We start from the raw sequence: 12,552 nt of genomic DNA, 5'->3' as shown, positions 1-12,552 counted from the left end.
ACTCCCAACCTACCTTAACTGTGCTTTATCTTTCTAAGCACACCTTCACCACCCAAAATATTATATACCTGCATGTGTGATCACTGTCTTCTCCTTCCATTAGAACATCCATAGAATATGAGCTGGGGTCGGGGGGACACAGGGTCTGTGTTTTGTTCACGTCTGTATGCCCAGGGCCTGACACACAGTAGGCTCTCAATAAATATTTGTTGGTGGATGAAGGATTGAAGGCAGGCAGGGAAGTAAGCGCTTCGCATGCCTTATTCGCTTATTCCTGCCCTAGGAGGTAGATGCTGTCATCAACTCCATTTCATAGGAGAAACTGAGGCACAAAATGACGCTAGGCCAAGGCAGTGGCAAAAGCAGGATTTACTCCCACGTCTCTGTGACAATGTCAGAGAGAATTTGTTCTTTCTGTCACTCAGGAGCTCTCAGGGTCTCAGAAATAGATAATATAGTACTTGGAAAGCAAAGCCCCCTATGCCTCCATTTACCTGCCTCTAGAGGGAAGGTGTTGGCTGGCAGAGGAAAGAATGGGGAATGGTGCTCACAAGGGAACAGGGGACCTGCGGTCTCAACCCTCCAGGCTGGTCCCCTGGCCTGCTGTGGAGATTCAGGTTCCCTGAGTGGGCCGACATCACCCTTCATGTGCCCACAGTGGACCGCATCGTGGGCCTGGACCAGATGGCCAAGATGACGGAGAGCTCGCTGCCCAGCTCCTCCAAGACCAAGAAGGGCATGTTCCGCACCGTGGGGCAGCTGTACAAGGAGCAGCTGGGGAAGCTGATGACCACGCTGCGGAACACCACCCCCAACTTCGTGCGCTGCATCATCCCCAACCATGAGAAGAGGGTGAGGCCACCACCCAGCTCTTGGGGGCTCAGAAAGTCCCCCCGGGACATCATCAGGGTCTGCGGAGAAAGGGAAGGCAGACCGGGGTACAAGGGCTGGAGGAAAGCCTGACCACCACCCCACCACCCCGAGGGCTCCATCTGACATGGGTGGGAGGCGTTCATTTCCCAGCCTGGAGGCAAAAGAAGGCAAGGGAGGAAAGGAGAATGCTCCCGGGGACTTTAAGCCCTGGAGTGGCTGCACGGGGTATCAGATCACTCATTCGTCCATTATTCCAGCTGATAATTACTGAGCTCCACTTGTGCCAGGAGCTGGGGATACGGTGCTGGATAAATTATTGTCCTTGCCTGCAGGTTTCTTATAATCTAGGACAGGGGTTCTTTAGCTGGGGGCAATTGTGTGCCCTCCCTCCCCTGCAGGGGAGATTTGGCCATGTCCGGAGACATTTTTAACGGGGAGGGGGCAGTTACTGGCACCCAGTGCATAGAAGCCAGGGATGCAGCTAAACATCCTCCAGTGTGCAGGGCAGTCCCCCACCAAAGAGAATTATCCAGCCCAAGAGGTCAGTATTGCTGAGCTTGTGGGAGAGGTAGACAGCTGATACCCATGATGTTATCTGGTAAATTATGAGAACACCAAAGAGCCGGGGCTCCCACTCAGGGCTCAGAGAAAGCTTCTTAGAGAATGGGAAGTTGGTGATGCTGAGAGCAGCGTGGGAAGGCCATCCTAGGCAGAGGGACCAGAATAAGCAAAAGTGTGGAGGTGAGAAATGAAGGGTCTGGGCAAGGAAACGCTAGGTGGGTCATTTTGTGTTGACGTGTGATGGTGTGAGGCAGGGATTGGGAAGAGCTGAAGCTGGAACTGTGGGTGGGGCTAGATTGTGGAGTTCCTGTGGGTGGACCAGAGCTTGGCCTTCCTTCTGTAGGATGCCATCGGGGGCTTTTAAAAGCAGGGGTATGTCATGATCAGATTCACATTTTAGAAACCAAATAAGGGGATAAGAGAGTCAGGACGGGGTGGGAAGATAGTATGAGGCTGTTGTGATCACTGGGACAGGAGAAGATGGTGGTGAGTGATGGCAGTGACAATGGTAGTGGAGAGAAGTGTGTAGATGGGGAGATATTTGGGAGGTAGGAGCCATAGAACTGGTGATGGACAGGAAGTGAGGGAGGGAGAAGTGACGAGGAGGAAGCCCCAGGTGATGCGAGTGCCACCAAGTACGAGAGGTGGCACCAGAACCCTCAGCTGAGCTCTCACCTGGTGCCCCGTGATCCCCCATGGCCTGGTGAAGTGGGTCACCAGGCCTGAGATTTGGGGCTTGCTGCTCCCCGCGGCCCCGGCGGCTCACTGCCCTTTGCGTCTTTGCAGTCCGGAAAGCTGGACGCCTTTCTGGTGCTGGAGCAGCTGCGGTGCAACGGGGTCTTGGAAGGCATCCGAATCTGCCGCCAGGGATTCCCCAACAGGATCGTCTTCCAGGAGTTCCGCCAACGGTGAGCCCACCGGGGCCGGGCATGCGTGGGGTGGCGGGTGGGATGGGGGTGAGCAGGCTGGGTGGAGGGACAGACGGATGACAGAGGTGCACTCGGTTGGTGACTCCTGCCCTGTGTCTCAAGCTATGAGATCCTGGCCGCAAACGCCATTCCCAAAGGCTTCATGGACGGGAAGCAGGCCTGCATTCTGATGGTGAGCCCAGCCCCAGCCCCGCCCCAGAAATCCAACTGCAGACCTCCCCGCCTCTGGTGGCACTTCCCGCAGCCGCTCCGGGTGGGACCCTCCTTAAACACACTTAACCCCTGGCCAAGAGGCATAGCCGAGAACGGGAACTCTCATCCTCCTTCCTTCCGCAGATCAAAGCCCTAGAACTCGACCCCAACTTGTACAGGATTGGGCAGAGCAAAATCTTCTTCCGAACTGGTGTCCTGGCCCACCTAGAAGAGGAGCGGGACTTAAAGATCACCGACGTCATCATGGCTTTCCAGGCGATGTGTCGCGGCTACCTGGCCAGAAAGTAAAGACCCACGCGCTATCGCCTCCCTGCAAACACAGACCAGAAATACAAAATTTCAGGGGGCTTTCTGGCCTCATGTTCTGAGTTTCTGATTCTAAGAAGCCATCTGCCCTAAGATGCATCATTGATTGAATGGCAGCCTTTTCTTGGGGGGGAGAAATGCTACCACTTTAAATATATGCACTAGTTATAAGGGCAGGGCAGGAAGGGGTTAAGACCATGGGCTCTGAAGAGTTAGACGTGGGCTCTCATCCTGGCTCTCCTACTTATTTGCTGAAGAACCTTGGGAAGGTTACCCTACCTCTCTGAGCCTCAGGAAAATGAGCATAATCATTCCTGCCTCATAAACTTCTTTTAATGAGGGGGTCAATGAAATACTGCATGAAAAGGGTTGAAAACAGTGGCTGGTTATCATTTCAGAAGTGTGAGAATATGATAAAGTGTCTGAGGAAAGAGTATTTGTGTCTATACCCCTATGTCCAAGTGGGATTCATAAGGCAAAGTCTTAGAAGGCCTGATGCCCCCTCTGTTTTGGGAATCCTGGGGGCTGGGTGAGGGCTGCAGTTCCCCCATGAAACTCACACCCCGAACAGGACACAGGGGCTGGCAGAGTAGCTCTTGTCCAGGGCATATGTCTTCAGGAGGTATGGACCATGCACTCATCTGCAGAGCCCTGACTGTGTCAAGCTGATTCATTGTCAAGTAGACCCAGGATGGTCAAGGCCAGATCTGGGGAGCTCTTGGTCCAGGGATAGACCTAAACTGTTAACTTTCATAACTAAATTCTCTGTTGCCACCCCTCCCACCTCCAGACTAACTGGGGCAATTTTTTTTTTTTTTCACACACACACACTGTATTTTATTTTTACAAGAGATAAATAGACTGACACCAAGCATTGTACATGGATGACCACAACAAAAGCAACAATGATTGCAATTACCAAACATGAAACACACTCATACTATGTCATAATATTGACATTCAGTCCAAACTGGGGCAATTTTATTCTTCAAATTCACCCATGTCCAAGATGGCAGCCGCAATGGCAGCCGCGCAGAAGCGAGAGGATGGTGCTCACTGTTCTGTGGTTTCTCAAACCCAGTAGCCCTTAAGTAGGAAGAGTGCTGGTTCTGCGTCAGGTCTGGGATTTTAAATGATCTGAGGAAAGGATAGGTTTGTCAGACACTCAGCTTTGGGGAAGATGTGGCACAGCTGAGGGTGTAGGACACCCCTTAGGAATGGTGTAGCATAGATCAATTTCCTAGGTGTTGTCAGGACCAAAGATCTGAATCCAGGGCATTTTGTGAGCCTTGGGTCTTCCTTGTCCACTGAGAAAGGCTCTGGCCTCCTGATGGTATACTTTTGCTGATGCTCAGAGCTTCCTGGAGAATCTGGGTTGGAGAGAATGGGGGACATCCTTGAACAAGTCACTGAATCACAAGCCAAACAGAAGCGTCCTGCTTTCGGGATGCTGCGGGGCGGGGTGCCATGACAACACAGTGAGGTGTGTGTTGAGCCAAGCAGGTCTTCTCACAGCTCCCCTTCCCTCTTCCCAGGGCTTTTGCCAAGAGGCAGCAGCAGCTGACGGCCATGAAGGTGATTCAGAGGAACTGCGCCGCCTACCTCAAGCTGCGGAACTGGCAGTGGTGGCGGCTCTTCACCAAAGTGAGTGCCTCCTTCTTCCACCCCCCCACCCCCCTCCCAGTCCTGGGTCTTCACTTGGACGCTGTCCATGTGGGACTGGAGATGGTTGACAGCAGGTGTGCAACTGAGGCCTCGAAACCAAACCTTGCCCTTTGGCGATTCTCCGGGCCTGAGAAAGGCCCCCTCTTTGGCACGTGGGTTACAGCCATGACCTTAACCCAGATGCAGAGCATTTCCATCACCGTGAGGATCCCACCTATTGCCCCTTTAAAGCCCTACCCACTTCCCTCCATAGCCCCAGCAAGCACGAATCTGTTCTCCATTTCTATAATTTTGTCATCTCAAGGATGTTATATAAACGGGGTCCTTCAGTATGTCACCTTTTGAGATGGGCTTTTGTCACGAAGCATCATTCTCTGGAGATGCCTCCATCCAGCTTGTTGTGTGTATCCATTGTTTGTTTCTCTGGGTACAACTTGGTCTTGTAGCATCGCTGGCTGTCATGAGCCAATCGTGCAAAGACTTGCTCTGTAGGGGCAGACATGGCTTTCTCTTAGGTGCTCTTGAGTGTGTAAACGGGCACAAACCTTTTTCACTGAGCAAGTATGCATTGAGGAACTACTGTGCACCAGACACGTGCAAGGCGCTAGGGATGCCCTGGCCTCATGAATATTCTAGTTGAGTGGGGAAGCAGATGGGGTCAGCACAGGAACCAATGCCCATGGCAGACTGGGATCAGCGCAGGAAGGAAGCCGCAGTGTGTCTGACAGGGGCTCCCCTAGTGCCAGGCAGGACTTGAACACAGGAGTTACGAGTCAGCTTGGTGAAGAGCAGTGAGGGGAAGCTGCTTTTGGAAATGTTCATCCCCACTGACCCAACTTCTAGAAAACTCTTCTCAGAAAACCATCTGAAATAAAGAAAATCAGGAATGAAGGGCATTCATCTACAAGAGCAAAGTTTCAATGCCCAGCCCTGGCAGACTGACTCACAGCAGCTCATCCATCAATGGGATATTTTTCAACCATTAGAAATGATGGTTATCTAAAAATCAAGTTGTAAAGCTGATGGGACAGCATGGGGTGATAATTATCTTGTAGTTTTTAGTAAAATAAAAGCAGCAAGTAGGGAATTCCCTGGCGGCCTAGTGGTTAGGACTCCACGCTTTCACTGCCAGGCGCCTGGGTTCAATCCCTGGTGGGTGAACTAAGATCCCACAAGCCGTGCAGCACAGCCAAAAAAAACAGCAGCATGTAACACTGGGCAGCGTGATCTCAGGTATATTTTTTTAATGTGTAGGACAATGCTGAGAATGGGAGGTAGGATGTGGGGGATTTTTCTTTCCTTTTCTCTTTGGAGGGAAAGATATCAGTTTGTCGGCAGCAGTTCGCTCTCAGGATGGGACTAAATGGGGGGAGGGGAGACTGTCTCCTTTCACTTTGCACCTTTTCCCATTGCTCTATTTTAGGATGTTTCAATCTCGGCACTGCTGATATTTTGGGATGGATAATTCTGTGTCGGGGGGCTGTCCTGAGCATTCTAGAATGTTGGGCAGCATCCCTGGCCTATACCCCCTAGATGCCAGTAGCGTTCCCCACCCCAGTTGTGACAGCTAAAACTGTCCCCAGAAATTGCCAAATATCCCGTTAGGATCTGCGAGTGGGGTAAAATCGTCCCTTGCTGAGAACCACTGATTGATTTATTACCAGAGTGTTTCCCTTGTGCCACGAAAGCAAGTGACGGGCTGCCCCTCTGTGTGCAGGTGAAGCCCCTGCTGCAGGTGACGAGGCAGGAGGAGGAGATGCAGGCCAAGGAGGATGAGCTGCAGAAGACCAAGGAGCGGCAGCAGAAGGCGGAAGGCGAGCTCAAGGAGCTGGAGCAGAAACACTCGCAGGTACCGGGCCAGGAGCCTGGCTGGGGCTGCGGAGCGCAGGACGCCCGCTCCTGCGGGGCTCACGGGCTGTCTCCCCACCCTCTGCATGCAGCTGACCGAGGAGAAGAACCTGCTGCAGGAGCAGCTGCAGGCAGAGACGGAGCTGTACGCTGAGGCTGAGGAGATGCGGGTCCGGCTGGCAGCCAAGAAGCAGGAGCTGGAGGAGATCCTGCATGAGATGGAGGCCCGCCTGGAGGAGGAGGAAGACCGGGGCCAGCAGCTGCAGGCAGAACGGAAGAAGATGGCCCAGCAGATGCTGGTAAGGCACCGCAGGGGCAGCCCTCGGTGGGTACGAAACCCCTTGACCCTCACGGCAGGCCTGTGAGGGGCATCTGATGTTGTATGTCCCCTTTGGACGGAGAAAGAGACTAAGGCTCGGAGAGAAACCGCCATCTGCCCACACAGGTCTCCTTGGAAGCCTGCTCAGTTCTACTGCCCTGCCTTTCGTGTGCAAACACCTTTCCTCCTAATAGCGACCCTGTGTGAGGGGTAATTGTATCAGTAAGCTATTGTTGCAGAACCAAAACACCCCAAAACTTAGCAGCTTGGAAATAACAGACATTTATCTCACACAGTCATGACTCTGAGAGTGGCTTAGCTGGGTGATTCTGGCTTAGAGCCTCACACAAGGTTGCAGTCAGGATGTCAGCCTGGGCTGCAGCATCTGAAGGCTGGACTGGGGCTGGAGGACTCACTTGCACGTGGCTCACTCACACGACTGTAGGCAGGAGGCCTCCGTTCCTCACTATGTGGGCTTCTCCATAGGGCTGCTTGAGTGCCCTCACAACGTGGCGGCTGGCTTTCCCCAGATAGAGTGAATGACGAGAGAACAGGGAGGAAGGCTGCAAAGCCTTTTATAGCCTAATCTCTGACTTATACACTCCATCACTTCCTCTTGATATTATCTGTTAGAAGCAAGTCACTAAGTCCAGCTGACACTCAAGCGGAGGAGAATTAGTCTGCACCTCTTGAAGGGAAGAGTATCAAAGAATTTATGGACATATTTTTAAACCACCATGGTATCTACTATCCCCATTTTACAGATGAGGAGACTGAGGCTCCACAAAGAAAAGTGGCTTACCCAAACCTTTTCTTTGTGATGAAAGGAGATGGCAGAGCACTGCAGGGGGCCATCAGGCTAAGCCTCTGTATCCATGAGTCCCCAGAGCTCCGGGAGAGTGACTTTGTTTTAAGCAAGGCTGTGATTCTTTTCCTTCCCCCACAAAGGACCTGGAAGAACAGCTGGAGGAAGAGGAAGCTGCCAGGCAGAAACTACAACTTGAGAAGGTCACAGCTGAGGCCAAGATCAAGAAACTGGAGGATGATATTCTGGTCATGGATGATCAGAACAATAAACTGTCAAAAGTGAGTGGGGTTGAGCGTCTTTGTTAAAATGACAGGCTCATGAGGGCTGAGGACTCCAGATGCCTTCCCTTTTTAGCCAGATACAAGGTATTGAAGGCTGAGCAAGTAGTTACCTCCAGCAGTGACGTGGCGGCCTTGTGACTGCCGTCTGGATGCAGGTGTGCCATGGATGGGGTCCCCGGTGGTCCCACCAGCACCAGAGCTGCCACGGAGCAAGTCTCAGAAACACCACGACCGATGGAACCCCCAAGTTGTACAAGGGTGGGCGGGCAATGTGCCTGGGATTCAGGGGCCCCTCTCACATTCTCACCATCCATTTGCAGTTGGTAATAGGGGAACCAGCTGTCCTGGGACTGAAGGGTTTCTGGGATGTGGGACTTTCAGCCCCTAAGCCAGAAACGTCCCAGTGCAAACCAGGATGACTATGTCACCCTAGTCAGTAACCACTAAGCAGCCCCACTGAGGCGGACTACCTTTAGTCCTTTGAGCTGGGCACCGACTGCGAGCCAGTCCGTGTCAGGTGCAGGGCACGCACAGTGGAGGAGGACCCTGTCCTCGTAGGGCTTATATCCTAGTGAGGCAGCAAGTAGATAATCATACATGCAAACGTTAATTGCCATTGTGATCAGGGCTCTGAAGGAGGTGTTCACCATCTTATAAGACCAGAGCACTAGGGGATGGGGGGTGGGATTCAGGGGAGGCTTCCTGGAGGAAGTGACATTTAAGTGGAAACCTGAAGAGTGAGAAGCAGTTAGAAGGAGAGGGGGTGGAGGCACATCCCAGGCAGATGGGCCCGTCTGTGCAAGAGCCCTGAGGCTGGGAGGAGCTGGCCTGTGGTAGGAAAGGAAAGAGGGGGCCCCTGGCTGGGACATGAAGTTGAGGGGTGGAGGGGCCTGAGATGAGGAGTAGTCAATCTTTGGAAATTATTATTGTTAAGGAACTTCTCTTTCCCCATTGAAAACTCTAGGTTGCATTTGGTTATAATGTGGGCTTTCCTTTCAACTGTTTATCTGGAAATTACTAACAGTGAAATGTAGACCCTGGAGAAAAGGAAAAAACGAACGATATTTCTTTGTCTTTCCCCCCAAAGGAGCGAAAACTCCTTGAAGAGAGGATTAGTGACTTAACAACAAATCTTGCAGAAGAGGAAGAAAAAGCCAAGAATCTTACCAAGCTGAAAAATAAGCACGAATCTATGATTTCAGAACTGGAAGGTAAAACGGCTACCCAGTGATTTTTTTTTTTTAAATTATATATTTATTTATTTATGGCTGCTCTGGGTCTTTGTTGCTGCACCCGGGCTTTCTCTAGTTGCGGCGAGCGGAGGCTACTCTTCGTTGTGGTGCGCGGGCTTCTCATTGCAGTGGCTTCTCTTGTTGTGGAGCACGGGCTCTAGGTGCGCGGGCTCAGTAGTTGTGGCACGTGGGCTTCAGTAGTTGTGGCTTGCGGGCTCTAGAGCGCAGGCTCAGTAGTTGTGGCACATGGGCTTAGTTGCTCAGCGACATGTGGGATCTTCCCAGACCAGGGCTCGAACCCGCATCCCCTGCATTGGCAGGCGGATTCTTAACCACTGTCCCACCAGGGAAGTCCCCCAGTGATGTTTTGAGTGGACATTTTAAAAGTAGGAATATCAGACAGGAAATTTGAGAATGGAGGATTATTGCAGGAAAGGGACAACCCTGTCTAGCTGCCTGCTCACCCTTAGTGAACACACACGTTAATTCCAGAAGGTGCTTGTCCCCAGGACTGACTTTCCTTCCACAAGACAGTGGTGCCGGCGGGACAGTTGCCAGTGGGGGGATGTGTGAGTGTGAATTTCCTCCATGTGAAATGCCTGAGCAGAAAGGCTCGTCCTCCAGGGGTCTCTCTGGTAGTGTTCACTTCCTGAGGGGCCCTGGCTTTGTTGTAGTGCGGCTGAAGAAGGAGGAGAAGAGCCGGCAGGAGCTGGAGAAGCTGAAGAGGAAGCTGGAGGGCGAGGCCAGCGACTTCCACGAGCAGATAGCCGACCTGCAGGCGCAGATCGCTGAGCTCAAGATGCAGCTGGCCAAGAAGGAGGAGGAGCTGCAGGCGGCCCTGGGCAGGTAGCGAGGCTGGCGGGGCATGTCCAGTGTGTGCTGGTGCCCTGAGGGCCACTGCCGATCTGCGGGGGGCCTCGGTCTTCCTCCTCCTCCTCCAGGCAGGCCTCCATCTCATGCTAGGTGGTCCAGGCTAGGCCTCCCGGGTGCCTCCCAGTCCTGCTGGCACCTTCAGAACTTTGCCTTTGGCTTTCTTCTCTTCCCTCCAAACTCATCCTCTCTTCTCCCACTGTGTCTGCCTCTTGGGTGCCCAGCCTTTGTCGTCTACACCCCAGTTCTGGATTTCTGGTTGTGCACGGAGTCTGTTCTGTTGGCACCGCAAACACCATGTGTCGGAGGCTGGGAGGACCCTCCTGTCCTCCGCCGCCTCCTTCTGAGGTCCTTCTTTTTGCGAACGTATCTCCTCCCTAGCTTTTACCCTCCTTCTTGTCCCATGCACAGCGTGCAGCAGTCCTCAGAGTCTGCCCGTCCCGTGAGGTGTGTCCCACACCCTTTCCTCTGGGCCCCCTTCTCCCAGCTCTGAGCTGGGTTTACTCTAATGGCTTCCCCCTGGGGGTATTACAGCAGCAACAACTAATGGGTATTAGCCTGCTTGCCATATGCTAAGTTCTGCTCAAGCAGTATCTTTGCAGACACTTGGCCAGGTATGTGGCTGTTACCTCCATTCACTGAGGAGGAGGCTGAGCCAGGGGAGGTGAAGGGACATGTGACAGTCACCCAGCTTTTGAGAGACAGGCTGGGATCCATTTTCTGATTGATCCCCTGGCCAGCTCTCTCTCAGCCCGTTTGTGCCAAGTGACAGTGCTAGGGTGATGGGCCACCTCGTGCTTTCCCTCCTCAGGGTCCCTTTCCATCCATCGTGGGCAAAACCAGAGGCAGCTCCACAGCGGTCAGGAGGGAGCTCCCTTCCGTGCCATTCAGACAAGGCTCCCCATGTCCCACACTGACCCACAGTCACTGCCTCCCCCGGTTTTAACACCCCCCCCCCGCCCCACCCCCAAGCAGTGCCTGGCCAAGAGCTTTGCATGTAGCAGAACTCAGACACTGAGCAGATGGAAGAAAGAATAAACCAGTAGTTGCCAGAGAGGAATAACTGTCTAACATTCAGAAAGCATCTATTAGGCTCCTAATGTAGACACGGCACCTTGCCAGTCTGGGACAGAGCTTTGTATTATCTGTCTATGTCTGCCTCCATCTCTGCCTCTCTCTCTCTCTCTCTCTCTCACACACACACACACACACACACACACACACACACACACATGCACGCACACACGCACATGCGCAGCATGACCTGTTTTTTTACATCAGCCCTTGGAAACCACGTTTCTGCATAAGCCTCCAAACCGTCCAGCATGGCAAGAAGTGGTCTGCTGTGTCTCGGGACATGAGCGAAACATGTTTTGATACGTATGGAACCCAAATGGCTGGTTCCATAAAGCCATTTTTGGCCACATTGTGGGATGGATAGCAGGGGGCTTAGGACCCCAGAGTCTTAATTCTGGGGATCTGTCCCTGGCAGGCTTGATGATGAAATCACTCAGAAGAACAACGCCCTGAAGAAGATCCGGGAGCTGGAGGGTCACATCTCAGACCTCCAGGAGGACCTGGACTCAGAACGGGCCGCGAGGAGCAAGGCTGAGAAGCAGAAGCGGGACCTCGGGGAGGAGCTGGAGGCGCTGAAGACGGAGCTGGAGGACACGCTGGACAGCACGGCCACCCAACAGGAGCTCAGGTGAGGGGCCCCCGCCCCGCCGGCCCGCCACGCTGATGCGACGGCTGGCGGAGAGGGGCAAACCCGAGAAGATCCTGGGTCATGGGGTTCCTCAGGCCCTACGTTTATTGTCCTGATTGTATTTTGCTTTAACTAATATAAGCATGCTTATTTTTAATCTTATTTTGCATCACAGTTGGAGGATATACTCAATTAGAGAATGATTTGAAAACTGTAGGAAAGTAGATACCAAAAGCATCACCCCCAGTCCCACCACAGTTAACATTTTGGGGGATTTCATTCCTGTCTTTTCCTGAGTGTGTATAAGTTTTGTGTTAAATTTTCAAAATAATATTTATTAGATTGGTCTTCGATTAAAGAGTCACTGCAGGCTAACAGCCAACAACAACCAAAAAACAAACATAAAAACAAAACCCACCATAAGAATGGGTCACCTGCCAGATAATGAAAGTCACTGCCTGACTTTAGTGACTAGGTCGCTTATTCATTCAACAAATACACAAATGTGCTTTGAGTGCACCCTGTATCAAGCGCTAACATGGAGATTTATTTCCCACATTTTGGGTTTTGTGCTACATCACTTACCTGGGCCTAGAAGCCAGTACAATGTTCTTCTCCATTCCCACTGGCCCAGTGCAATGGCTCAGAGCATGGGCACAGAGTCAGACTGTTTGGGTTCAAATTCTCGCCCTATCACACAGTGGTTTCAACAGCTTGGGCAAGCTGCTTACTCTTTCTTAGCTTTAGTTTCCTCATCTATAAAATAGAAATGATAATATTCTTGCCTCTTAGGGTCACTCTGAATATTATATGAGATGATATATACCCAGAACTTAGGTCAGGGTCTGGCATATTGTGCAGGCTCAGTAAATAAGAGCAAATGTTAATATTTACGGAACAGTTTGCAATTCACTTTGCATTCTTCCAACAATATCATGTGCT

General features: G+C 52.1%; 1 protein-coding gene across 3 annotated transcripts in view; it reads left to right on the top strand.

Moving 5' to 3' along the window:
* MYH11 (myosin heavy chain 11) overlaps positions 1 to 12,552 on the top strand; it is a gene marked incomplete at its 5' end in the record, with an annotated part of 108,464 nt that overhangs the window by 75,671 nt on the left and 20,241 nt on the right. For all 3 annotated transcript variants that reach the window (XM_082432545.1, XM_082432544.1, XM_082432546.1), the window contains 11 exons: positions 659 to 852; positions 2,221 to 2,342; positions 2,466 to 2,535; positions 2,700 to 2,860; positions 4,418 to 4,526; positions 6,265 to 6,396; positions 6,488 to 6,694; positions 7,663 to 7,800; positions 8,891 to 9,014; positions 9,710 to 9,881; positions 11,398 to 11,610. In XM_082432545.1, coding sequence (XP_082288671.1) covers positions 659 to 852; positions 2,221 to 2,342; positions 2,466 to 2,535; positions 2,700 to 2,860; positions 4,418 to 4,526; positions 6,265 to 6,396; positions 6,488 to 6,694; positions 7,663 to 7,800; positions 8,891 to 9,014; positions 9,710 to 9,881; positions 11,398 to 11,610 — 1,642 coding nt within the window. The remainder of the gene's footprint in view (positions 1 to 658; positions 853 to 2,220; positions 2,343 to 2,465; positions 2,536 to 2,699; positions 2,861 to 4,417; positions 4,527 to 6,264; positions 6,397 to 6,487; positions 6,695 to 7,662; positions 7,801 to 8,890; positions 9,015 to 9,709; positions 9,882 to 11,397; positions 11,611 to 12,552) is intronic.

Source organism: Balaenoptera physalus (genome assembly GCF_965194825.1).
Source record: "Balaenoptera physalus genome assembly, chromosome: 16".
Lineage (NCBI taxonomy): Eukaryota > Metazoa > Chordata > Mammalia > Artiodactyla > Balaenopteridae > Balaenoptera > Balaenoptera physalus.
The sequence above is the reverse complement of the archived record's forward strand: the minus strand, read 5'-3'. Positions and strand labels throughout refer to the sequence as shown.